General features: G+C 36.5%; 1 protein-coding gene and 1 non-coding gene across 7 annotated transcripts; one reads left to right on the forward strand and one right to left on the reverse strand.

Moving 5' to 3' along the window:
• Positions 1 to 27,926, forward strand: NFU1 (NFU1 iron-sulfur cluster scaffold). Of its 6 annotated transcripts, none has more exons than XM_060026445.1 (8): positions 1 to 155; positions 2,381 to 2,481; positions 5,912 to 6,047; positions 12,217 to 12,283; positions 15,890 to 16,004; positions 20,371 to 20,431; positions 25,190 to 25,364; positions 27,723 to 27,915. In XM_060026445.1, the coding sequence occupies exons 1-8, from the start codon at positions 94 to 96 to the stop codon at positions 27,765 to 27,767; spliced, it is 762 nt and encodes a 253-aa protein (XP_059882428.1). In that variant the 5' UTR covers positions 1 to 93; the 3' UTR covers positions 27,768 to 27,915. The 6 variants fall into 6 exon arrangements, with proteins under 6 accessions (XP_059882428.1, XP_059882429.1, XP_059882431.1 ...); XM_060026446.1 differs by lacking the exon at positions 27,723 to 27,915 and adding an exon at positions 25,891 to 27,064; XM_060026447.1 differs by lacking the exon at positions 1 to 155 and adding an exon at positions 4,190 to 4,326 and having other exon boundaries at positions 27,723 to 27,926.
• Positions 17,940 to 18,046, reverse strand: LOC132435685 (U6 spliceosomal RNA). The gene has a single exon (XR_009521628.1). It is a non-coding gene; the product is annotated as a U6 spliceosomal RNA (small nuclear RNA).
• Positions 27,927 to 27,980: the final 54 nt, after the last annotated feature.

Genomic DNA, 27,980 nt, shown 5'->3' on the forward strand with positions numbered 1-27,980 from the left:
CGGCCGGCCTGCGCCTGCGCGGGGCTTGAGCGCCGCTGCGAAGGCTGTGGGGCAGTGGAGCGGCCTATCCCACACCTGCGCACTCGGACCAAGATGGCGGCGGCGGCCCTCCTGGGCCGGGGAGCTGCGGCGGCTGCCGCTGGGCTGCGGAGGCGGTAAGTGGTGAGCCCGGGGCTGCATATAGCGGTACCGCTGGTCTTAGCCAGCAGAGCGGTCGCCTCCGCGCCCGCCCTCTCTTACACGAGGTGGGGAGAAGTGCCCCTGACCTTGCCTTTGGGTCCACCCCCATCGCCGAAGTTGGGGGTTTAAACCCTGAGGTGGGCAGCTCTCGGTGAGGCAGCTCTGCGACCCGGTTCTGGCGGGCCCTGCCGGCCTTGTCCCAGGCTCCGAGACCCGGTGCCTGAGTCCCTGTGGTGGGGAGACTCTCAGAGGCCGGCTGTAGGGACCCCACAGAGGAGCTGTTTTTAAATCGGGGCCCCTCCAGCCCCTCCACCCCGTGCATTCGCTCTGCCTTTTAAACACGAAATCAGAACGTCAGAATGTCACTCATTTTCTTAGTGAGGCCTACCTAGAAGGGGAACGTGACCTATCTGAAGTCACACAGCATCTAAGTGCTGGAACTCCAGATTTCCGCGCCCCACCCACCAAACCCACTCCGTTCCCTCGTCTTTCCTCTTTCCATTTGCCCTGTCTTTGCGTTTGGCTTCCCAGGGACATCTGTTAACACTGGTTAGGTGAAAGGCACTGAGGACGTTCAGTAGATTGTTGTACCCTGGTTTCTCTTATGGAACAAAAGGAGAAGAGGGCCTAACAAGGGTTGACCTCCTGAGTGTTTGTTAGGGGTTTTAGTGCTAATGATGCTGTTGAAGTTGAAATGCGTTTCCTAAAATAATTAGGTTTGCAGAAGGATTTTTTGTTAGTCACCTCCTGTCTCCCTCTCTTATTTTTGAGTAGCTGTCTTCCTGGAATAATGTAACTCACCTTTACTATTTTATTACTGTAAACCCACCTCCGTCAGAATATACAAAAACCCATCTCCATTCTGCCTTTTCCGTGGGCTGAAAGGAAATTTCCGTATTCCAGGTGTAGTTCCGTCCTCGGTGTACTTCCATATTGCAAGGTATCCAAGATTTAGGCAGTGTGGTATAGATAAAAATGCTTTCACCCCAAACCTGAATTCCATTTAATGAATCATTGTTGGGCACCTGTCGCATACTAATAATAGCGGTAGCTAACATTTATTGAACACATGCTACATGGCCTAGCACTGTTGTAAGCACTTTACGAGGACTATCTGGATCCGTGTTTGCCCCAGTCTTTATGAGTTAGCGGTGAATATTAACTTCATTTTAGAAATGAGGAGCTGAGGTAGGTCATCATGCTAGTGGCTGGGGACAGCAGTGAAGACAGTCCCTCCTCTTTATGAGTTTGCAGGTTGAAAATAATCAGAGGAACGTAAAAAACAAAAAGTGATCATAAATATGCTTAAAATTCCTCAGTGACTCCTGTGAAATGAAAATTGGAATGCATGGCAATAGTATTTTAAAGTAAACTGCATTTTCATGTAACTTGCGTCAGATTTCTAAAATTTTTCACTAGTAACATCTCCTTTTGTTTACTTTTCTAGTAGTATTTGGTTTTCCCTTCTCCCTTTGTTTTTAATTAGCCAAATCCATGAAAAAAAAAAAAAAGCCAGTCAACACTTCGGAAGTTTTGTAACTTTGGTTATTTCATTCTGATTATATTCAGAGTAAAATAACCAAAGTTATTACAAAGCAGCATCAATATGTTTCCAGTCAGAAAGCACGTATAGACTGTTGACTTCTTTAGCAGTTTGGTGGAGAATAGTATATTTTCGATTAGACTTTTGGAGGTATTGAAATGCCTTTCAAAACAAATAGCATAGGTTGTCTCTTTCCATGGAAACATGGTGGTAGAGACAGAAAAGGAGGAAGACTTTTCACTGTATTTACTTTTCTTCCCTTTGAATTTTGAACCATGTGACTCTATCACTTAGTTGTTTTTAAATCTAAAATGGGAAAAACAGTTTGTAGCTCTTTGCCTCCTTCATGCATACCTAAGAGTCTGGAACTCCAGGTTATAAATCGCTAATGTAGATGCATTTCTGTTTCTTTACACCGGGTGTTGTATATTCTATATACACTCAGTTATAAAGGCTGTAAATCTCCCCTTGAGCTCTTGTTTTTAAATTATTTGTAGATGTTGCTTGTGTGAGGGAGTGGAAATAATGTTGTGGATGGAAAATGAAAATTCATCTTTGTTATTATTTTCATTATGGTTCTTTTATATATGAGAAGTAGAAACTTGAGCTTAAGAGATTATCTCTTAAAATGTCATTTTTATTTGTTTTTAAATGTAGATTCTGTCATATGATGAATCCATATACCGTTAAGAAACAGCCTCTGCATCAGTTTGTCCAGAGACCACTTTTCCCACTCCCTGCAACCTTATGTAACACAGGTAAAATTTCATCTCTTTTAGAGCAAACTGCCTGAATGAAATTTTGTGGGTCATGAACAATGAGAATTTGTAAATTTTCTATTCAGATGCCTATAAAAAGAATATAACATTTTTTTCTGCCATAAATTACACTTTGCTATAATTATTTGCTTACACATATCATTTGACCTTAAATTTCAAGAATCCTGAATACAGTGTCCAGTACTTATATGAAATCTCAGTTTCTTGTGTAACACATCTTCTGGAACATAAGAGTTGCTCAATAAATGATTTCTGAAACAAAAATATAGAAAGAAGTTACAAATGGGTTTGTGTTTCAAAGAATCATATGTATTTTAAGCTATTGCCCTCCTTATTTTGATAAGAATACCTCTAAAATCAGTACATTTCTAGCTTTCACCCAGGCCTTAGGACAGAGTACTTTGAATGTAGTTTTTCTTTTTTTGACAACATTAATCAATATGGTTTTGTTGACAGTCTTGTTGATGTTACATGCTTTTATTTTCTTTAATATTGGAATTAAGTATGAAGATAGGATTTGAAAATTTTTGCAATATGACCACTGTCACGTGGTTAGGGAACCTTGTCGGGGAGGGTGTGTGTATGTGTGTCTGTCTGTCTGTGAATGCCTACCTATATGTGCTTATGGAGCTGTAAGAATTGGGATTCAGCTCTTGGCCCATCTCCATTTCCATCACTACCTTGAACTCCTCCTTGTGGCCATGCTACTCTGGAAGGTGGCTAACTCTGGCTAATGCCATGAGTTGGATCAGGGTAGAGACCTTACCTCTTCTGTATCCTGGGGCAAGAACAGGAGTGCCAGTTCCTGTCTCCTTGAGTCACAGAAGAATTTAGGCATAAATATTGAGCAACTCAGCATCTTAATCTACTTTAATTAGACTTTTAAATTTTGTAGAACTGAATTATGTGGTCATCTAGGCTTTTCAAATTGGAAACCTACTGATTTTAGTCTTTGATATTGACTTCAAGCACCATTAATTTATATTTGAGGGGGAGCTTACGCCTACCTTTTTATCTGTTACCTATTATACCAAGCATAATAGGAAAGATTATTTTACAAGAGCCTTTCTCTCCTGTTGTAACCGTTATGACACTTTCAGAGGATCTTTCTGGATGATGGATCTGAGAGTCATTTTTGAAATACCTAATTTAACCCAGTTTAGGCTATGACTGGAATGATTTTGTTAATACCTAGTCAGATTACTTTTTTTGAAGTACCTTTGTTCATTGTTAAAATTTATGTAGTGATATCATATATTATCATATTTTCTATTTCAGACATATGTAGATTATACTCACTTAAATAATTTTTTACATTTATAGTTCTTCAAGTGTTTCTAAAAATTTTTCTTTCTGCATGTATAGTTTTACACAAATGGACTGAGTAGAATAAAGCCAGATTTAATTCTTCAAATATTGGTGGAGTGTCTAATATGTGCAGAGATTTTGGTTACCAGTAAATTATTAAGAAAGGCCACAGAGATGATTGGTCAGAGCCAGGGTTAAAAGAACCTTGTTTTCTGTATATTTACAGAAAGTGGCGGCAGCACTTTATATAATGTTCCATCTGAAAAATTGTTCCCTTGTAGTGCAGATTGTCAGAGGAATTTATTGGTTGGAAGTATAAATATTTTAAATCAAGTACTTCAACACTGAGGTTATCATTTTTCATTTTTTTCTTTTTTAGGATTTGCCTGGTCACCAAGTCACCAACTAATATCTTTACAGGACAGTGACTTAAGCAAAACGTATGGGAGTTTAGTTTCAATTTCTACTTTACCAAGGAAATGACTCAATATCAGTTAGCTGGAACTGCATGGCGAGGTGCATAAACAATCTCAGCTGTCAAATTAGACTCTTCTCTTTTAACAGTTAAGAAAAGCATTTTTATACCAACCATATGTTTTGCCAAATTTAATCTCTTTCTAATTTAAAATAAAACTGTTGTTTTTTGATATTTTACTCTTTCTTAAGATATGTGATATGAGGATTATGATAGGATAGAAAGACTGATCTTAAGTATATTTTTCTTTTATGCTTGGCACTAATACTTACGGAGTGGTAGTATGCACAGTGGTTAAACAAGTCAGTGCTGGAAAATTGGCCAGGCTTGAATCCTGACTCTGTCACTTAACTAGCCGAGTGACTTTGAGCTTTAGTTTCCTCATTTATAAATTAGGATAAAAACAGTGCCTCCTTGGCAGGATGTAAGGATTAAATGATATAATTCACATAAAGTGCTTAGCACCATGCCCAGCACATGATAATTACTCAATAAATTAACTTATTTCCATATACTGCTCTAAGAAGAGAATTGAGTGGTGCTATTTGTTTGTTTTTTTTAAGTCAGAAGGTTTATTTTCATAATAAGTAACCAGAGCCTGTTTAATAGTTTTAAACTGTTAAAACCTCAGTATTATCTTTTTGTCCTATGAGCTGTTATCATAATAGCAAGGTAGGAAATTAAAGATTCTTTTATTCTCAATCTGATCATGGCCCTAGAAGGAACAGAGAAGAAAAGAATCTCTAAAGATAATTTTCTTTTAAAATTTTATTTATTTATTTTTTTGCGGTACGCGGGCCTCTCACTGTTGTGGCCTCTCCCGTTGCGGAGCACAGGCTCCGGATGCGCAGGCTTAGCGGCCATGGCTCATGGGCCCAGCTGCTCCGGGGCACAAACCCGTGTCCCCTGCGTCGGCAGGTGGACTCTCAACCACTGCGCCACCAGGGAAGCCCTCTAATGATAGTTTTAAAATATTCTAGAAAGTAATTCACATAGATTCCTACCTACATGATAATTTATAATGTCACTAATTCTATACCTTTGGACAAGTTACTTAACTCTTAGTGACTTAACAAGTTACTTATCTCTAAGCCTCAGTTTCTTCGTTTGTAAAATGGGAACAATAATACATTCTTCATAGGATTGTTAAAGGCTTAAATATATATAAAGCACTCAGCCCTGTCTCTGTAATAAGTAAGCATAAAATAAATATCATTTGTTGTTATTATAAATATATTTATTTTAAAAAATGTTAGCACTTTGGAAAGTGATGATGATTTATTATTATAGCTAATTTGGTATTGAGTTACCAAATAGAATCCATCTAAGACTCCTGAATTATGATATGCCTTCCTACTTACGTGTAGGATATTGCTAGAATCTGTTGAGTAACAAAACTATCTAAATAATCAGTATTAATATAAAATTCAGTGAAGTTATCCTAAATATTTTGATAAATTTGTTGCTTAACAATTCTTATTCTGTAAGCTTGGGCAATAAAGCTTTATATTCTTTTTTTCTAATTTTCTGTATTTCTTTTGGTTCTCTGAAAATGAGCACTTCATAGTCCATAAACTTGTTAACATTTTTTTTCTAGAATAACATTCTTTCTTTTTTCTCTTTTAGTGAGATACATGTTTATTCAAACACAAGATACCCCAAATCCCAACAGTTTAAAGTTTATTCCAGGAAAACCAGTTCTTGAGACAAGGACCATGGATTTTCCCACATCAGCTACAGCATTTCGCTCCCCTCTGGCTAGGTATAGTACTATTTTTAATTTGCTTTTACCAAGAAACATAAATAACTGACTTCGGGGGTTAAGGTAGCCTTTTTTAGCTATTTTACTTTTATGTGCATTGCATCTTTTCAGTATAGAGATTATTTTCTTTTCAGGTGAGAGAGAAAGAAAAATAAGAGTTGATATTAGGAAACCCTTCTCCTGAAAAGGGATGTACTTAAGAGATCTGCAGCATGACTAAATAAGAATTTATATTTTTCCTTTTAAAAAATCTATCAAAATGATAATATGGCAGGACTTACCTGGTGGTCCAGTGGTTAAAACACCACGCTTCCAATGCAGGAGGTGTGGGTTCGAGCCCTGGTTGGGGAACTAAGATCCCACGTGCCATGTGGCAAAAAAAAAAAATGAGGCAGATATCCATTCTAAATCTTTAAAACCCTGTTTTTAGAAAACAATAATAACATGATCATTTTATTCTCAAGGATAGCTGGATTTCTAGATGTTTCAAAATGGAATAGTTTCTAAAATATTCCTCTCAGAACTATAAATGATAATAGTTATCAGATGTGGCATGATTTTTTAATAAACTAGTGAGTGGTGACAGTTTTTATTTTTATTTATTTTTTATTGAAGTATAGTTGATTTACAATATTGTGTTAGCTTGAGGTGGATGGCAAAGTGATTCAGTTATTTTTCTTTCCAGATTATATTCTATTATAGTTATTAAAAGATACGGAATATAATTCCCTGTGCTATGTAGTAGATCCTTGTTGCTTATCTATTTTAGGTAGTCCTTATCTGTTAATCCCATACTCCTAATTTGTCCCTCCCTCTCTTTCCCCTTTGGTAACCGTAAGTTTGTTTTCTGTGTCTTTGAGTCTGCTTCTGTTTTGTATATAGATTTATTTGCATTATTTTTTAGTTTCCACATATAAGTGATATCATACAGTATTTGTCTTTCTCTGTTTGACTTACTTCATTAAGTATAATATTCTCTAGGTCCATCCGTGTTGCTGTAAATGGCATTATTTCATTCTTTTTAATGACTAAGTAGTATTCCATTGTACATGTTACCACATCTTCTTAAGTCAGTTGTCTGTTGATGGGCACTTGGGTTATTTCCATTACTTGGCTATTGTAAATAGTGCTGCTGTGAATACTGGGGTGTGTGTATCTTTTGGAATTAGAGTTTTCATTTTTTCTGGATATATACCCAGGAGTGGGATTGTTGGATCATATGATAGCTCTATTTTTAGTTTTTTAAGGAACCTCCATACTGTTTTCCACAGTGGCTGCACCAATTTACATTCAGTGGTGACAGCTTTTAAATTCACTGAAGACATGTTAAATGTATGTCTAATGATAAAGCACAAACAATAAAATTATAAAACCCCTTCTTAACTGATAGCTAGAGAAGTTATTTATAATAAGAAATGTTAGGTCAATCACATCAACTGAAATTTTTGGTAACCTAAGACTGATACTGATTGCCAAGGATATTGGGAAAATAAAACTTAGATAACTATTTCTGTATACATACAGCCATTTAATGTGTCTCATTTAGGGGAACCAGGAATATGCTTATCTCAGGAATCGTTTTTAAAGTTTCTAATTAATAAATATGCACATTTCCTTCGACCTAAACATACCACTTCTTGGAATATATCTTAGAGCATTTGTTTTTTATACTTTTTAATACAAGCCACAGTAATAAACTTTTTTTTAACATCTCTATTGGAGTATAATTGCTTTACAATGGTGTGTTAGTTTCTGCTTTATAACGAAGTGAATCAGCTATTAAACATCTTATATTATGACTCGCTATATACAGACACACATATACATACACATATACATAAATATGTACATATACGTATGTATATATAGGTATGAAACAAGTGTTTGATGGGGCAATTTTCGCCTTTATAAGGTATAAAACATTCTTTTTTTAATAAATTTATTTATTTATTTATTATATATCTTTTTTAGCGATACATGGGCCTCTCACTGTTGTGGCCTCTCCTGTTGCGGAGCACAGGCTCCGGACACGCAGGCTCAGCGACCATGGCTCACGGGCCCAGCCGCTCCGGGGCACGAACCCGTGTCCCCTGCATCGGCAGGCGGACTCTCAACCACTGTGCCACCAGGGAAGCCCTATAAATTTATTTTTTATTTATTTGTTTTTGTCTGCATTGGGTCTTCGTTGCTGCACGCGGGCTTTCGCTAGTTACGGCGAGTGGGGTTACTCTTTGTTGCGGTGCACAGGCTTCTTATTGTGGTGGCTTCTCTTATTGCAGAGCACGGGCTCTAGGCGCGCAGGCTTCAGTAGTTGTGGCACGCGGGCTCAGTAGTTGTGGCTTGCGGACTCTAGAACGCAGGCTCAGTAGTTGTAGCACACTGGCTTAGTTGCTCCACAGCATGTGGGATCTTCCCGGACCAGGGATCAAACCTGTGTTCCTGCATTGGCAGGCGGATTCTTAACCGCTGTGCCACCAGGGAAGTCCCTAAAGCAGTCTTACATTTCCTTTCTTGTGCTTTTTATATTATTCTGTTCTGTTCTGTTTTATTTTATTAGATAAAATCCTGGTCAGTATATAATTGATTTTACGACTCACTGGTGGTTTTGAAAAGCACTACCTTAGAGAACAGCCACATATATACATAAGGAGTGTGCAAGTATGTTCATTGTAGCCTTGTTGGTAATGGTAATAAGTTAGAAACAACCTAAATATTCATCGGTAGGAAGAGTTAGATAAACTTTGTTCGTCCATAGTCTGCATGGACAGACAATAAAACAATAAAAAGGATGAGACGGACTCATATTTACTGAATGACCTCTAAGACATATTTGTTATTGAAGAAAGCAAGTTGCAGAACAATGAATACATTATGATTATTATGTGTATGAAAACAAAAAACACAAAGCAACAAAAATGCACTGATAAAGAGGTCTGGAAGAATGTACACAAAACTGATAACAGTGGATTTGGGGAGGGTGGTCAAGAGGCATTTTCACTCTCTATGTATAGTTTGAAATGTTTACATCATGTACAAGCTCACATATTTTGTATTTTAAAAAATGTAAAAATAAAAAAGCCCAAACTGATTCAGTTACAGATTAGTTGGAGATTATTTCTGTCAGATGTTCAGTTGGCAAAAATCCCCATTTCTCTGGTTTACAGAATTTATTATCTTCAGTCAGCCTTGTTTTTGTTGTTTAGCAGAGGATGTTTTTACTGTAAGGTAGAACGTAAGCTTCATGAGGATGGAAACCAGTCTGTTCTGCTTGTTGTTGTATCCCTAGTGCTTAGTACAGTGTCTGCTACTCAGCAAGTATTCAAATACTAGTTGAATGAATGAATAAAGAGTAATGTATCTTACTTCAGGGAGGCATTTGACATGTTTCTTCCTGTCCTTGTAGACAAGACAAAGAAATGTAAGCAGAGGGTAAACCTGTCTTCGGGGACATGTAAAAGGGCTCTGAATCCCTGTAGTTGGCATGTTTATTCAGGACTTTTTTAAAATCAGCAACATTAATAAAGATATAATTATCAGTTTTTCAGATGAGAGGATTTGCTTATCTGTTGGATAGCAAAATTCAGAGACATTTTTGAAAGTTTTATTAGGCTTAAAGCAAATAAGATAAAAGTCCAACAGAAATAAATATTAAGCCGTGTGTTTAAATTTTTTAAATGAATAGCACAATTATGGGATAGAAGAACCTGACCTTTCAGTTAGTCATGTTGGATATGATGCAATGCTTAAAAAAGTCAGTCGAACTTTAACAGAGTCCTAGTGTCCAGCCTAAGAGAGGTAATAGTCTTTGTACTCTGAACAAAGTTAGACTACATTTGGGATAGTGTTTTCATATTTTATTTTGGACATTGACAAGTTGAAATTGTCCCAAGGAGAGTAACCTAAATAACAAAGCATGTCTACTAATGTTTGAAACTCCTGTTTCCGCTTTTTCTTTCTTTTAGGGACAGAACCTGTGAACTCTTTCCTAAAGCAGTCTCCATGATATGGACCATAGATCAGGTGTATTCCTTTGCACAGTCCTTTCATTTGGGAAAAAAAAAAAGCTTTGCTGATAGTGCTAATCAAGGGTCCTACTTAAAGGTCTGTGCTTTGGTTTGTGGATCATAAGCTGCAGCCAAAAATCTTGTGGCCACTTGCAAATTTCACACGAAGTGGTTGTGTAAAGGACTTAGATGACGTAGTTTCAGACAAATTCCTAAATAATTTCAAAGCCGTAATTTTGATAGCATTCTTGGCACTGGTAGACAAAGAAAAGGAAACTGTAACCTTCTTTGGAGTATGTCAGCTTTTGTTGCTAAGGTTGGGAAAAAAGAAACTGCTTTAGAGAGTCTGCTAGGTGTGGTACATATGTCAGTGACTGGGGAAGGAAGCTGTAATTCAAAATTCCTTGAAGGACTTTTTCAAATTATAATCTGCCCCTCATTCTCTCACAGGATTCTAAAAAATTAGCTTTACTGAAGTATAATTTACGTGCAATAAAATTCACCAATTTTAAGTGAGTTTTGATAAGTATATATAATTGTGTAACCACCAAGAAAATAAAAATATAAAGCATTTTTATCACTGTAAAAGATCCCTCATTTCCCTTTGCTTTCAGTCTCTTCTTGCTTCACCTCCACACCCTGCTAACTTTCTTTTTATGGCAATGACTTTTAATTTTTAAATTTTTATTAAAAAACGTTTTTTCCAGCTTCTGTGAGATGTAATTGACATAAAGCATTGTTTAAGTTTAAGGTATACAACATGATGATTTGATATACATATACATTGTGAAATGATTACATAGAAAGGTTAGTTAACACATCTGTCACTCTGGCAGCTATTGATATTCTTTACACCACTACAGTTTTGCCTTTTCTAGAGTTTCATATGAATGGAACCAGATAGTCTTTTGTGTTTGGCTTCTTTCATTTAGTATAATGATTTTGAGAGTCATTCTTGTCCTTGTGTGGATCTATAGTTCATTTCTCTTTATTGCCAAGTAATACTACATTGTATGGGTATTCCCAGTTTGTTCAGTCATTCCTCAGTAGATGGACATTTCCAGATTTTTTTGGTTTTGGTATTGTAAATAAAGCTGCTATAAAGATTCATGTGCAGGGCTTCCCTCGTGGTGCAGTGGTCAGGAATCCGCCTGCCAGTGCAGGAGGCACGGGTTCGGGTCTGGGAAGATCCCACATGCCGCGGTGCAACTAAGCTGTGTGCCACAACTACTGAGCCTGCGCTCTAGCGCTTGTGAGCCACAACTACTGAGCCCACATGCCACAAGTGCTGAAACCTGCGTGCCTAGAGCCCGTGCTCCGTGGCAGGAGAGGCCACTGCAATGAGAAACCTGAGCTCCGTGGTGAAGAGTGGCCCCCGCTCACTGCAACTCTAGAGGACCTGCGTGCAGCACCGAAGACCCGAAGCGGCAAAAGTAAATAAATAAATTTAAAAAAAGAGATTCAGGGCTTCCCTGGTGGTGCAGTGGTTGAGAGTCCGCCTGCCGATGCAGGGGACACGGGTTCATGCCCCGGCCCGGGAAGATCCCACATGCCGCGGAGCGGCTGGGCCCGTGAGCCATGGCCGCTGAGCCTGCGCATCCGGAGCCTGTGCTCCGCAACGGGAGAGGCCACAACAGTGAGAGGCCCGCGTACCGCAAAAAAGAAGTGATTCACGTGCAAGTCTTTATGGAGCATCCATTTTCATTTCTCTTGGGTAAATAACTAGGAGTGGGATCGCTGGATTGTAGGGTAAGAGGATGAAACAAGATTGGCCATGATATGCTAATTGTTAAAACTGGTGATGACTGTGTGGAGGTTCTTTTACGTTTCTCTCTACTTTTATGTATATTGTAGACCAGGGGTTCCCAACCCCGGGTCCGCAGCCTGTTAGGAACCAGGCCGCACAGCAGGAGGTGAGCTGTGGGCAACCGAGGGAAGCTTCATTTGCCGTTCCCCATCGCTTCCCATCACTCACATTACCAACTGAACCTTCCCCACCATCACTCGCATTACTGCTGGAACCATCTCCCACCCCCTTCCCCCCGTCCGTGGAAAAATTGACTTCCACGAAACTGGTCCCTGGTGCCAAAAAGGTTGGGGACTTCTGTTGTAGACTTTTCCATAATAAAACATTTTATTATCTCTTTTTTAAAATTTTTTCACAGGCAGTTATTTAGGATTGAAGGAGTAAAAAGTGTCTTCTTTGGACCCGATTTCATCACTGTCACAAAGGTAAGCATAGGATTATGTAAAATAAGATGTGACATACTTTTAGTTTTTTCTGAGTCCAGTGCCCCTCTCCAGAATATCCATTCTTGATGTGTTCTACACATACTGTTATTAAAAATCTCAAATTAATTTTACTTCTCACATTTCTCAAGTTAATTATTTAATAGAATTTTCAAGTTGAAATTAACTGTAGTCCAGATCCCTCATTTTTCAAAAGAGAAAAACTTGAGCTTCAGAGAGTTAAATGCAGTGTCCAAGACTGTATAGGTGGCCTCCAGCAGGACCAAGACTCAACCTTGGCAGGACTAAAATTTAGGCTTCCAAGTATAATTTTTACTAATTCTTAAATTTACATTGATAGAGTAAAAAGAGAAGCAAATAAATGATCAAATATATATATATATTTGGCCTACAGAATGATTACGTCTCCTTTCAAAGTGAGCGTTTATAAAATGGCATCTGGCACATTCTGCCAGCCTACCATCCTGCAGTAACACTTCAGAGCTTCACAGACAAGAGCAGTGGATTGTGTACTCCTGCAACACTTGGATAACCTCTTAATGTCAAAAAATCGAGCTCAATATGCTACCCATCCAACATCTAACATTCATATTTGCTAGAAAAGACTGTTTCATTTTTAAGTCTACTAGATTAATGAGAAATGAACCATATAAATTTGAACTATACTTATTCTTTTAAATTTGTAATTGATATGTGTGCACTGAACTTAGTCACTTGCCCAATTTTGCATCAAAATCAAAAGTATTCAGTTAGCTCCTCTTAAGCAGTTTGAAAGGATTACTCTTGAGTTCTTGCTGCACCACGAAAGGGGACATACTGAGTTATCAACATGTTACATCTAGTCTAGTACTCTCTTGCAGCTGTTTATATGAGGAGGAGAATTAGGATTTTCTTCCATGCTGGCGATCCCAGTGGCTATGGTTGTTCACACAAATATCCGGATTATAAAATGTTCTTCCTGGTTGTTTAACGTGTTATTTTTTCTAAATTCTCAGAAAACCCTTTCTTGACCATATTACTGCAAGTGGTAACTCCCCCCAGGCACTTATTACCTTATTTTCTTCATTACACCTATCTCTTAATGATATTGTTTATTTTTATTACCTCTCTTTCCGGCACTAGAACGTAAACTCCATGAAGATAAACATAGTCCATCTTGTTAGCTCACCTACAACAATGCTTAGCACATAGTATGCATTCAAAGAAATTTTTGTAGAAGGAAACAATGATGTAAAATTTCCTAAATTGAATTTTCAGGTTTCAAGTGGTTTCCCCCAAATGTAGGATTGTGGTGAGCAAATGTGTGCTCACCAATCTCTAGTTTTTACTTGTTCATAGACATTTGACCTATTTTTGTTATTCTTCAATTTTTATTCTTTTTTTGTTTTATTTTATTTTTATTTTTGGCTGTGTTGGGTCTTCGTTTCTGTGCGAGGGCTTTCTCTAGTTGCGGCGAGCGGGGGCCACTCACTGTCGCGGCCTCTCTAGTTGCAGAGCACGGGCTCCAGACGCGCAGGCTCAGTAGCTGTGGCTCACGGGCCTAGTTGCTCCACGGCATGTGGGACCTTCCCAGACCAGGGCTGAACCCGTGTCTCCTGCATTGGCAGGCAGATTCTCAACCACTGCGCCACCAGGGAAGCCCCCCAATTTTCTTTCTTTGATGTTTTTGAAGGAGAAAAAAGGACTAGCATTGCCAACATGTTTGATGTGGCACTAGTGCTTTACATACATTATCTAATTTAATTCTTCTTTTTAAACCATTTTTAAATTGAAGTATAGTTAATTTACCGTGGGTTTTATTTTTACTTTTTTTTTTTTTTTTTTTTTTGCTGTATGCGGGCCTCTCACTGTTGTGGCCTCTCCCCTTGCGGAGCACAGGCTCCGGATGCGCAGGCTCAGCGGCCATGGCTCACGGGCCCAGCCGCTCCGCGGCATGTGGGATCTTCCCGGACCGGGGCACAAACCCGTGTCCCCTGCATCAGCAGGTGGACTGTCAACCACCGCGCCACCAGGGAAGCCCTTTATTTTTACTTTTTAAAAATTTAATTCTTATAACTAGTTTTTCTTGTCTTCATTTTACAAATAGGAAATTATGTATTTTAAGAAGTTTTTATTTCTTTTACATATAGCCTATGTTATATAAATTTTGGGGGGGGGATGAAAACGTGATTATAGCTTACAAAAGGTTTTTTTTTTCTTGATTAGATTTTGGTAAGTCATCTTTTATTTCCCTTTCCCTTTGTAATTTAGTTACCCTTTTTGAAATTTCTCCAGCTCCATTATTTTTTCTTAATGAAATGATATAACCAATAAATAATATTCCAAGTTAGGGCACACATTGATATTTAATAGATAGACTGGTAGATTGATGTGCTTTCTTCCAATTACCTTCCTCATCATGGACTATCCCATTTACCTGATAGCTTCAGTGATTGCCTGTTTCCCTTTCTAACTTGTAATTGATAATTCACAGGCTTCTTTATGCATCGGGTTTTTTTTTCCCTAAATGTATATTTGCAGCTTATATGCTGCCTTGTTCTCATTCAGATAACTTCATAATATTTATTTTCTTTTAATACCAATATTTCCCTATTCAGTAGAGCCCACTACTTACTGAAGCTCTAAGGTAGCCTTCTGATCCATCTTCCAAATAATTTATTAAAATGTTACCTAGAACTAGTACTCGTTACCAATCACTAAGACGTCTCACTAATTTTGTTTTTGTATTCGTAGTAGTGCCTGTTTTACCTTCTGTGTACTGTCTCTAAATTGGTTCTTAATCCGTGACAAAAATAGACCCGTTTGTATACGAAGACACACTTTTTAATAGTATTTAAGCATAGACCCTAGCTAACAGCCTCCTGAGAATCTAGACTGCCTCTAATAGTTTTTCGCCTAAAGAGCTCTCCTTTAAAAAATTAAAACAAAACATTCTGCCTTTCTCATTTTAGATGTTAGTACTATTTGGGTACTATCTGTCTCTTTTTTTTTAATGGAATCAACTACTTGGCCAGAATTAGAAGTGAAATAGTTATGGATTCTTTCTTACGGATACCAGTCTAGTTGACGGTCCACAAGTCCTCTAGTACAATAGCCGTAGATAAGACACGTTATACTTATGGTTCAACAGTTATGTCATTGGGTTTCTTCAATACTATTAAGTAATATACGTAAGTTGAATTTTTTTGAATAGTCGTGAAATATCCTGTATAGTTCATCAAGCAGTTATATCCTATTTTATTAAAAGAATGGGAAGTCTCTTTATTACCCTCTTTAAACACAGAATCCATTCAGTATTTTAACTCTCTTCACCTCATGAAAAAATATCTTTTAGTCATTTTGGTATCCCCTCTATAGGGCATGTACATACAGCACACTTATTTGATGAATGAATGAATTGGGGGATGTTCTAAGATTGTATCTTCTGAAAGTCATTATAAGCCAGCTCCTTTAGGAACATTAACTGACATATATTTTCCAGAAATGAGTGTTATAGAATATATATAGGGAAAGATTCTTAAAGGTATTGTTTTGTATTTGTCTTTGCCCTTGGTTGAAAATGTAACGTTTTCCTTCAAATATTTACAGGAAAATGAAGAGTTAGACTGGAATTTACTGAAACCAGATATCTATGCTACAATTATGGATTTCTTTGCATCTGGCTTACCTTTAGTTACTGAGGAAACACCTTCAGGAGAAGCAGGTAATGTGTTGGGTAATTAGTATTTATCTTTTTTTTTTAAACTGTTCTATTTTCTTTACATTTGTCTTGATTTCAGAAGTCATGGGACTACAGATTTTTATCATTATACTATATTTAGCCCTGGAACCAATCTCAGAGGGGACAAAATTTCATGTGTAGTAGTTTCATCCATCATTTTATAAAACTTGTGTATAAATTGAATATATTATACAAAACTAAAATTTTCAATTATAAAAATTTTCAGGCATATAGAAAATAATATTATAATTCTCACCAATTTGCCCTCTTCTCAGATTTAACAGAGGTTAACTCTCTACCTTAATTGCTTTAGACTCATTTCTAAATAAAATATTAAAGACATAGCCAAAGACCCAGAACTCCCATCCCTTTTCCCTTTCTATTACAGAAATGTATGTAAATTTAGTTTGTTTTTAAACTTTTACTACACATGTAAGTCTCTGCAAGGAATTTATAGTATTGGTTTTTGTTCTTAAACTTTAAATAACTTGTGTTATATGCAACTTTCCTTTTTTCACATATTTTGAAATACACCCATTTATTTATTTTAAGTGCTGGATAGTATTCCATTATATGACTAAATTACAGTTAATTAATTTTTTCCTTTACTTATATCCAAGTAAATTATTTGTGCTAATTTCTGTTACAAACATTGCTGCATTGGGTGTTCTTGTACAAGTCTCTCTGTGCATTTGTGGAAACCTGCTTTAGGGTACTTTTAGAGTATATTCCTAAAAGCAGAATTGCTGTATCGTAAATTGTTCTAATTTACATGCAAATTAGCAGTGTATAAGAATTTCAACTTTATTATATCTTCATCATCACTTTGTGTTTACTTTTTTTTTTTAACCAATATGTTAGGGGTAAAATGGTGTCTTGTTTTAATTGCATTTCCTTGATTAATATTGAGCCTGAAGGTTTTCATATATACAAACATATGGCCAATATTCATATGACTGGCCAATATTTTCCTTTTCAGTAAATTTCCTGTTCATAAACTTTGCTGATTTTTTAAAAAATTGAATTATGTGTCTTTTTTGTATTGGCTTTAGCAAGTTGTTTTTTTTTTATAAATTTATTTATTTATATTTGGCTGCGTTCGGTCTTCATTGCTGTGCGCAGGCTTTCTCTAGTTGCGGTGAGCAGGAGCCATTCTTTGTTGCGGTGCGCGGGCTTCTTACTGCGGTGGCTTCTCGTTACAGAGCATGGGCTCTAGGGGCGTGGCCTTCAGCAGCTGTGGCACGCGGGCTCAGTAGTTGTGTCTCACAGGCTCTAGAGCACAGGCTCAGTAGTTGTGGCGCACGGGCTTAGCTGCTCCGCGGCATGTGGGATCTTCCCGGACCAGGGCTTGAACCTGCGTCCCCCTCATTGGCAGGCGGATTCTTAAGCACTGCGCCACCAGGGAAGCCCTAGCAAGTTTTTAAAAAATATTCTGAGTATAAATCCTGAATATACTATATATAAATTAAGCATATTCATAGCAAATAACTTCTCCCTAACCATGCCTTATATTTTCACTATATTTAAGTTGTCTTTTGTCATTCAGAAATTTTTTCTTGGGCTTACCTGGTGACGCAGTGGTTAAGAATCCGCCTGCCAAGGCAGGGGACATGGGTTTGATCCCTGGCCTGGGAAGATCCCACATGCCATGGAGCAACTAAGCCTGTACGCCACAAGTACTGAGCCTCCACTCTAGAGCCTGCATGCAACAACTACTGAAGCCCATGTGCCTAGAGCCTGTGCTCCACAGCAAGAGAAGCCACAACAATGAGAAGCCTGTGCACTGCAACGAAGAGTAGCCCCCCACTCACCGCAACTAGAGAAAGCCTGCGCACAGCAACGAAGACCCAACACAGCCAAAACTAAAAAAAACAAAAGTCCCATGTAAGAAAACAAGAAAGAAATTTTTTCTTATTTTAAAATATGGAACGTTTCACAAATTTGTGTATCATCTTTGCAAAGGGACCATGCTAATCTTCCCTGTATCATTTCAGTTTTAGTATTTGTGCTGCTGAAGCAAGCACAGAAGTTTTTCTTTTTAATGGAGTCGCATATTTTCATCTTATCCTTTGTGGTTTCTGTTTTGTGTACATTGTTTTAATAAGTTATTGTATGTAAAGCACTTGGAAGAGTAACGTCACATGGATCTCAAATACTAGCTGTGATTATTATATTTGTTGTTGATGAAATTTTTCCTTTCTCCAATATCGTACAGATACTGTTTTGTGTGTGTGTGTGTGTGTGTGTGTGTATGTATACATATATCTACACACACACAAACATTTGTATAATCACCTTTAAATGAATCAGTTTCACTTCTAGATAATATATATTCTAAATGAGTGATAAATATACACAAGGCAACATGTGGAAGCATGTTCATTGAAATATTTTTAAAATATGTTAGCAGTTAAAAGGAGTGAACTTGATTAGGAGATATCAATGTGGAAAGATATAAAAAATATTAAGTGATAAAGGAAAACTGAAGAGTTTATTTATATGTTCTTACATATATACCATTTATGCAAATTTTAAATAATAATACAAGTTTTAAATTATATGTGTTCTTGATGGACATGTATGTAAAATTGATATAACGTTTTGAGAGCCATTTGACATCTGCCAAAACTTAAAAATACACAAGCCTATTGACCCAGCACTAGGAATTATTTTTATGTAAAGAGTACTTTCTTTTTTTTTTTATAAATTTATTTATTTATTTACATTTTATTTTTGGCTGCGTTAGGTCTTTGTTGTGGTGAGCGGGGGCTACTCTTCGTTGTGGTGTGTGGGCTTCTCACTGCGGTGGCTTCTCTTGTTGTGGAGCATGGGCTCTAGGTGTGCGGGCTTCAGTAGTTGTGGCATGCAGGCTTAGTAGTTGTGGCTTGCAGGCTGTAGAGCACAGGCTCAGTAGTTGTGGCCCACAGGTTTAGTTGCTCCATGGCATGTGGGATCTTACCAGACCAGGGCTCGAACCCATGTCCCCTGCATCGACAGGCAGATTCTTTGTGCCACTAAGGAAGTCCAGCAGAACTAGGAATTTATCTCTTAGATATATATATGCAAAAATACACTGATATATACTTTACGTAAGCATGTATACTGCAGGATTGTTAGAAATAGCAAACTAGAAACAACTGAAATAATATAAAAACTAGCCAAATGAAGACAAAGCCATACAAAAATTACTATGCACCTATTTTTTTTTTTTTTTTTTTTTTGCGGTACGCGGGCCTCTCACTGTTGTGGCCTCTCCTGTTGCGGAGCACAGGCTCCAGACGCGCAGGCTCAGCGGCCATGGCTCACGGGCCTAGTCGCTCCGCGGCATGTGGGATCTTCCCGGACTGGGGCACGAACCTGTGTCCCCTGCATCGGCAGGCGAACTCTCAACCACTGCGCCACCAGGAAAGCCCTATGCACCTAATTTTTAAATTGAGGCATATCTTTATATGCTGATACGGAAAAACCTTTTAGATATATTAAATAGAAATAAAACAAGGTATAGAACAGTGTGTATAGTGTGTATAAATATAGACTTGTAAATGTTAACAAGTACTCGAAGGATATACACTAAAGTCATGATAGTGGTTGCCTGTGGAAGTGATGGTGTGGAATGGAATGTAGGTTTGCTGATGTAAGAGAATTTTAACTTTATTATATTTTATTTCTTTTATTAAAAAATTCAAAGTTGATATAATTTAATATTAATATGTTGATACTTATATTGTTGCCAGAACTCTAGTGTTTGTCACAGTGTAATTTGAATTAGCTGCATTTTAATTTTCCCAATGGTAAAGAAATTTTTCAAAAAAATATAAAACCCATAAAAATAGGCATACATGAAGATTGGTATATGAGCTTACAAAGTAAAAGAAAAACAAAAATGAAACAAAATGAAAAAACCAAGTTTTTGCTCAGATTTGTAAAACATTTTAGAGTTTCCATAAGGCTTACATCTGTATTTAGTATGATTGTCATTTTGAAAACCACTAAATTGAGAAATTGAAAATATAACTTAACTTACAAAGCAGGTGTGCTGTTTTGTCTCAAAGTTTTCATCAAAATTCAGACAATATCTTTTCTCTGCTACTTTTCAATTCTTGAGAAGGATGAAAGTTTACGAATATATTGGCCAAAAAATTCAAATCCTAACATAATTAGTAGATCAGATTATTCAGTATTCACATTTATCACCAAATGTTGATCAGTGCTCCTTAATTTTTCTTCAGATAATCAAATGAATGACCTTTACATTTCCCCTAAGTTAAAATCACTCTGTTTTAATGTTTGTACTTGCATGGATATAAAATTTCTACTGTTGATATGTTTTATTCGTAATTGTTTCTAGGATCTGAAGATGATGATGAAGTTGTGGCAATGATTAAGGAATTGTTAGATACTAGAATACGGTATGTGCTCATCTTTCTACCTGAGATCAGATATATCAATACTACAGAGCCAGTTTTCATTGTAGCAGTATACTTTTGGTTTGTCTCTGAGGTTGTAGTAGAGTTAACAAAATAAGTATAAGTTAATGTAAACCAAAATAGGTAACCATGACAATTGAATTTAAAGCCTGTACATTCTCTATATTCACTCACAATTTATAACACTCTGTCTAAACATAATAATTTATCTTTCATGGTCACCATTTGGGTTTGATATTGTTATAATACCAAATTTCTTAGTAAGAAAAAAATGGCTTAACAGTGTTTGGGAGAATTGTGAGGAGAGGAGCACCTCTTTTCAGGCTGCTACCCCAAAAGAATAAATTTAAATGAGTAGAGAACCATAGGGTTCCACTTTTGCTTGTAGCAGACCAGTGGTCCTGCTGACAATTCCCAAAAAAGCTAGATAAAATACAAAAAAAAATATTGTTGTTGTTGTTGGACAGTATTAGATAGCTGCCAAAGCAAATAAGGTCCTGTAGAGAAGGGAAGCACATTGAAACTTCCCTCGGGGCATTCGCTGATTCTTGATGTGAGGTTAGAATATGAGAAGCTGGGCAAAGGGCAGTCGCTAAGAATCAGAGAAACTATGTTGCTTTCAGCAAATTTGTAGAGATGGGAAGACAAAAATTAAAATTCTGGGTTTCCAATGAAGCTTTGACTTTAAAGGGCAAGATCCCAGAGAAAAGAAAAAAATAAGCCTTAATACTCAGAAGTTCTCCCCACATGGCACTTACATGTTCTTAGCTATGGAGGGGAAGAGACTAAGAAGTCAAACAAAAAGCAGTTGAAAAGCTGAGCAGAGTTTTGGCAGTTTTATGGTGCTGGGGGTGGTGACAAAAATTGGAGTTTAGGATCTGTCAAGGAGTGTGGGGCCTCAAGGAACACCCAGACTTTTAGTCGGACTCTCTAGAGGACTATCCCCTTGAAAGTGGACAAACCAGAGGTAGACCAAGCCTTATAAAACTGTAGTCCAGTATTGAGTGAACCTAATTCCACAGCAGGTTGAGCTACTGCCAAAAGATAGGGTGAATCCTTTCTGATGTAATATAATCCTGAGTCACTTCAGTTTTTCTTGTACATTGTTCATCATTCATTGTCCAAAAATTACTAGGCATGGAATTTGGAAACTGGACCAAGAGAAAATAAAACAAATCCATAGATAACCTAGATGTGAGAGTTAATCAGACATGATCTTTAAAATAACTGTGAATAAAATGTTTGAGAAAATAGAAAGTGAGATGAAGAATTTCATCAGAAAACTGGAATCTATAAAAAAAGAAAAAGTAATTCTGGAACTAAAATATATAATAACTAAACTTAAGAACTCATTAGGTTAGTTGAACATCACATTGGATACTGTTGGAGAGAAGATTAGTGTACTGGAATATAAGTCAATAGAAAATATCCAGCTGAAGCACAGAAAAGAAAATGGAAAATACAGCAAAAAAGTATGAGAGACGTAGAATATATGGCAAAAAGGGTCTCACAATGTCCTATAGGGTTTTTAATATATCTGGAATTAAAATGCATGACAAAGGGGACTTCCCTGGTGGTCCAGTGGGTAGGACTCCAAGCTCCCAATGCAGGGGGCCTGAGGTTCGATCCCTGGTCAGGGAACTAGATCCCACATGCATGCTGCAACTAAGGAGTCCGCATGCCACAAGGAAGATCCTGTGTGCCACAACTAAGACCTGGCGCAGCCGAAATAAATTTTTTAAAAGAAGGGTTAACCTACTAAAAAAAAAAATGCATGACAAAGATATAAAAGGTGGTGATAAGTATAAGAGTAAGTGTTCTTTGGGACTTCCCTGGCGGTCCAGTGGTTAAGACTTCGCCTTCCAATTCAGGGGGTGTGGGTTCAATCCCTGATCAGTAAGCTAAGATCCCACATGCCTCAGGGCCAAAAAAACCAAAACATAAAACAGAAGCAATAATGTAACAAATTCAATAAAGACTTTAAAAATGGTCTACATCAAAAAATCTTTTAAAAAAGTAATAAAAAAAAAGAGTAAGTATTCTTCATTCTTGGCATTATCTGGGAATTGATAAAAGTACTAATTTATATTAGAGTTTAAGAAATCAAATAGGCATCTTGTGTAATAAACACTAAATCAACAGTAAAAGACTGTGTATAACCAAGCCAATAGAGGGGGAAAATGGAATAATTAAAAACAATACGAGGACTTCCCTGGTGGCACAGTGGTTAAGACTCCACACTTCCAAATCAGGAGGCCTGGGTTTGATCCCTGGTCAGGGAACTAGATCCCACATGCGTGCCGCAACTAAAAGTTCACGTGCCACAACTAAGGAGCCAGCAAGCTGCAAATAAGGAGCTGGTGAGCCACATCTAAGGAGCCCGCCTGCCACAACTAAGGAGCCTGCGAGCTGCAACTAAGGAGCCTACCTGCCACAACTAAAACCCAGCGCAACCAAATAAATAAATAAATAAATATAAAAAAACAATACTTGTTTAATCCAAAGTAATGCAAAATGATAAATAATAAGATGGTGCTATAAACCCAAACATATTAGTAGTTATATTTTAATGTACGTGGGTTGATTAACAAAATAAGATTGTCAGATCGGCTATTAAAAAAAACCTACATGCTGCTTGTAAGAGGTATACACCTTAAATATAAGGACACAGAAAGGTTGAAAGTAAAAAGACAGAGAAATATATAGCATGCAAAAAATGAATAAGAGAAAGTTGATTTAGTTATACAGATATCAGACAAAATATACTTTATAGCTAAAGACATTACTAGCAATAAAGAGAAATCTTTCATAATAATAAAAGGGTAATTTCTATGAGGAATATATACCAATTTTAAACTTGTATGCATCTAATAACAGTTTCAAAATAAATGAAGACTATTTGAGAGAACTAAAAGGAGAATTAGATAATCCACAATTATAATGGGAGACCAACACATCTCTCTCAATAACAAATAGAGCAAACATATAAAATGACTCTCATAAAATATGAGTTATACACATGATTAACAAAGTTGACTAAATTGACACACATAGGACATTGCACCCAACAAGAACAAAATATTTATTTTCTTCAAGTGTACATGGAAGATTTACTAAAAGAGGCTGTATTCTGAATCTTAACGCTGAACAAATTTTAAGGATTGAAATCATTGAGAATATTGTTTTCTACAGTGAGATTAAGCTAGATGTCAATTTCCAAAAAGGTATCTACAGAATCTCTATGTATTTGAAAACTAAACAATGGTCTTCAAAAAGACCCATGGTCAACAAAGAAATCACAAAGGAAATTCAAAACAGAATATCTGCATGACCTTTGGGTAGGCAAATTTTATTTGACAAGACAAGACAAACTAAGGGAAAGACATAAATTGGACTATAATAAAATTGTGACTTCTTCATCAAAAGGCATCATTTACAGTGAAGAAGCAAAGCACAGATTAGAAGATATTTATATATATGGCAGACTATATTTAAAATCTCTTACAAGTTGTTAAGAAAAAGACAAACAAATAGAGACTGGAGCAGTCTCTTCACAAAAACACTGGAGTAATAATTCACAAAAGACAATAAGCAAATGACCACTAAACATGAAAAAGTGCTCATCCTCATTAGTCATTATGAATATTCAAATTAAAACTACAGTGAAATACCACTGCAGATCCACTGGAATGGTTAAAATTATTAAGATTGACAGCACCAATTGGTGGTAAGGATGTGTGGGGCAACAGAAATTCTCATGTACTGCTGGTGGGAATATAAGTTTATATAACTTTGGGAAACTATTTGGCAGTATCTACTAAATCTGGACATATGCATATTCTTGATGAGCAGTTCTACTCTCAGGTACATTCCCAGCTGTAATATATATGTATACCAAAGGACATTTGCAAGAATCTCCACAGCTGCATGACTTGTAAAAGCAAAAAACTGCTGTTAACCCAAATGTCCATCAACAATAGAATGGATAAATTCTGGCATATTCACTTAATGGAATACTGTGCAGCAGTGAGATTGAATGAACTATTACTATATGCCACAATGTGGATGAATCTCACAAAGAGCAAAAGAAGCCAGATTAAAAAAGAGTTAATACTTTGTGTTTTCTAAACGGAATTTATATTTATAAATTATAAAGTTAAAAAATAGGCAGAATTAATCAGGGGTGATAGCAGGGAGGATAATGGTTACCATTGGTTGGGAGGAGTGATTAGAAGGAAGAACAGGGTGACTTTTGGGGTTGTAGTGTCTGTTTCTTGGTCTAGAACAAATGTATGTTCACTTTGTGAAAATTCACTGAACTGATCATACATGATTTATGCATTTTACTGTATTTATATTTCAATGAAAAGTTTAACTAGAAAAAAAAAAGCCAGCACATGTCAGTCTCACTCTGTTCACTTAAAAGAAGTGAATGAGTATATCTTAGGTAATCAGTATAATTTTTAGGAAATTTGAAATCTTAAATGCTTAAGAAAGATTATTAATAAGCAAGATTAAAATGTAATAAGCAGATAAAGTATTTGTATGAATGAATTTTGGCATTTTATCTGAAAGTTAAAAAAATTACAAATGAGACTAGCTACAGTTACTGTTCTTGATTATAAAAGTAGCTCTAACTGTGCATTTATTAATAGAAAATCTAAGCTCTGAGTTTTATTAAATTTTTTTGACAAAAACTTCTATTATTTTAAATATATCAAAAATATTCTATGGCTGCAGGCCAACTGTGCAGGAAGATGGAGGAGATGTAATCTATAAAGGCTTTGAAGATGGCATTGTACAGCTGAAACTCCAAGGTTCTTGTACCAGCTGCCCCAGTTCAATCATTACTCTGAAAAATGGAATTCAGAACATGCTGCAGTTTTATATTCCAGAAGTAGAAGGTGTAGAACAGGTATGCCAATATTGTGTGACAGTTTAGATTTAATATTAAAATGAATTTTTTGGAAAGAAAAGAAATTCATGACCTGACATTTTCTTCCAGGGTTATATCGTTGTGTTACCATTTTATCAGACTTGCAGGCTCCTTATTTAAGAATTAACTTTAGTATTATGAATTACCTACTATGTGCCCAGCATTTTTACAAGTGTTACCTCATTTATCTTCTAATGACACAGTGTATTAATATTAAGTAACTCATTTCCATTTTGTACATGGGAAACTGAGACTCAGAGGGCATACTGCTGCTCTAGAAAAGTTATGAAAAGGGGATTCAAAACATGATGAAATTTTATAGATGAGGTTTAGAAGTCTTTAGTGGAAGAGCTCCACTACTTCGTATTTAAACACTTCTTGTTCTTAAATGTGCAGGCAGGAAGCTCATCAAGAAATCATACTTTGTTGTACAGTAAAACAGACTACTGAGTAGAGTAATAGAGCTTTATCTATAGCCTGATGTCAACATTTTTTCTGCCCCAAGGTATCTCAGGAATATAGTACAGTACTTTCTCAGCAGTGATAGTGATGTTCACTGCAGTAATTCTCAAACAAGAGGCATGGCCTTATGGAGAGAGATTATCAAGTAAGGAAAGAGCGTGTGGAAATTAGAAATTTGAAAAAACTCTTCAGGTAATTCTGTGCCTTTAAGGAGAGGGCATCATCTCCTCTCAGCTCCTGTGAGACTCACTCATCTCTGGGTAGTATTTAGACCTGTCCTTTTGGTACAATACATGCCGTCTCCTCTCTGAAATTCTTATCAGTCCTTCACTTGGAATTAAGCTGTACTTCTGTGCAAAGCTTCTGTGTTTCTGTTTCAGTTTTCTGTTCAGGGTTAATTTCCTTGAGAGGTTTGTAATCGTATCTAGGTCTTTGTGTTCTTCAACACTTAGCCTTGTGTATTGTAAATGTTGTTTACATAGTTTGTATTAAATATTTAGAAACATTCCAAATAATATTTTTGCCTAAAATAGAAGTTGATTGACAAAATTTTTTGGATTGGGTGCTGCTGAGATTAGATATAAAAATATCAATTCCTTGGAAGTAAATATCCATTTTTTACTCAACCCGGAAGAAACTATGAGGGAATTGTTTTTCCATTGATTGTTTCAGATCAGAGCCAGATTCATCTGGATTTTTTAAAATTAATTTTTGTTCCATTATCCTCTATATGCCTTTTTGTAAATAAATTTATTTATTTTACTTATTTATTTTTGGCTGCATTGGGTCTTCGTTGCTGTGCACAGGCTTTCTCTAGTTGCGGTGAGCGGGGCTTCTCTTTGTTGTGGTGTGTGGGCTTCTCATTGCGGTGGCTTCTCTTGCTGCAGAGCATGGGCTCTGGAGTGCAGGCTCAATAGTTGTGGTGCACGGGCTTAGTTGCTCCACGGCATGTGGGATCTTCCCGGACCAGGGCTCGAACCCATGTCCCCTGCATTGGCAGGCGGATTTTTAACCACTGCATCACCAGGGAAGCCCCTTTACATGCCTTTTTTTAAAATTACAGTAGTTAACACTTTGGTCGATTGACAAAGGAAGGTTTTTATTCACTTGTCCAGGGTGGGTGATGAATTGGCAGTTGGATTATAAACCTGAATTGGCATATAATTATAGTAGATACGGTGAAGAGAAAAAATAGTCTTAGGTTTATATAACTCTTTTCCTTTCCAAAGGAGTTGGTTTTTAGTATCTGAGTAATATATTAACTCATGAAAAGATACTAATCTGTTCTTTTTTTTCTTCAAGTATTCATTAGTATCTTTCTTAACTTACTTGAAATGAAAATCTTCACATTCTTCTAAGGTTTAAAATGAACGTTTATGTCAGTAAGACCAAAATAATTAGTTGCTAGTATATTTTGTTTCTTTACCTTTTTTAGTGATTCGTTTTTCTAATATATATTTTTACAGTAACAATTTGGTATAGCTCCCTAGAATATATTTAAGGAAATAAGGTGCTTTTGGAAAAAAAAGCAGGAATGTCAGTTATATATATTAGTCATACAGCTAGGAAATACCAGTTATCATTATAGTCTTCTCTGTCCAGCTGAGACTCTGCTATTGGAAGCCTCCTTTGGGACAAGGAAAAGAGACCAATGTTTTAATTAATTTGCTAATATTCAATTTGCTTTTATGTTTTTAGAATATCAGGTTATGATGCAAACCTTGTGCTTTGGGGGCTGTTGGTAGATTTATTCTTATTGGATTGACACGCATTGTTATAGATTAGAGTATTTCAGGTAAGCAAGTAATATTAAAATCAGGAAAATAGCAATTTCTAATCCTTAATTCTTAAATTCTCTTTGTTCTTTTGTTTTAGGTTATGGATGATGAATCAGATGAAAAAGAAGCAAACTCACCTTAAATTAATTTGAGTTTTCTTTGTGCCCAGCAGTTGGACTTGTTGATATATATACTAAGCTTTTATTATTAATCTGCTAAGGAACTTGAGGATTAATAAAATATACCCTTTCTTCAGAGAATGATATATAAATATTGCATGTTTGCTTTACCTCATATGAGTTATTTATAACATCCTGAATCATCTTCTGTACACGTGGATTTTATCCAGGGATAT

This window comes from Delphinus delphis, chromosome 12 (genome assembly GCF_949987515.2).
Source record: "Delphinus delphis chromosome 12, mDelDel1.2, whole genome shotgun sequence".
NCBI lineage: Eukaryota > Metazoa > Chordata > Mammalia > Artiodactyla > Delphinidae > Delphinus > Delphinus delphis.

What these genes read in the sequence shown, in the direction of transcription:
- NFU1 (XM_060026445.1), top strand. Translation starts at nt 94, where the DNA reads ATGGCGGCGGCGGCCCTCCTGGGCCGGGGAGCTGCGGCGGCTGCCGCT. An exon ending in TTGTTAGATACTAGAATACG is followed by an intron (nt 20,432 to 25,189) that starts GTATGTGCTCAT and finishes CTATGGCTGCAG; the next exon opens with GCCAACTGTGCAGGAAGATG. An exon ending in AAGTAGAAGGTGTAGAACAG is followed by an intron (nt 25,365 to 27,722) that starts GTATGCCAATAT and finishes CTTTTGTTTTAG; the next exon opens with GTTATGGATGATGAATCAGA.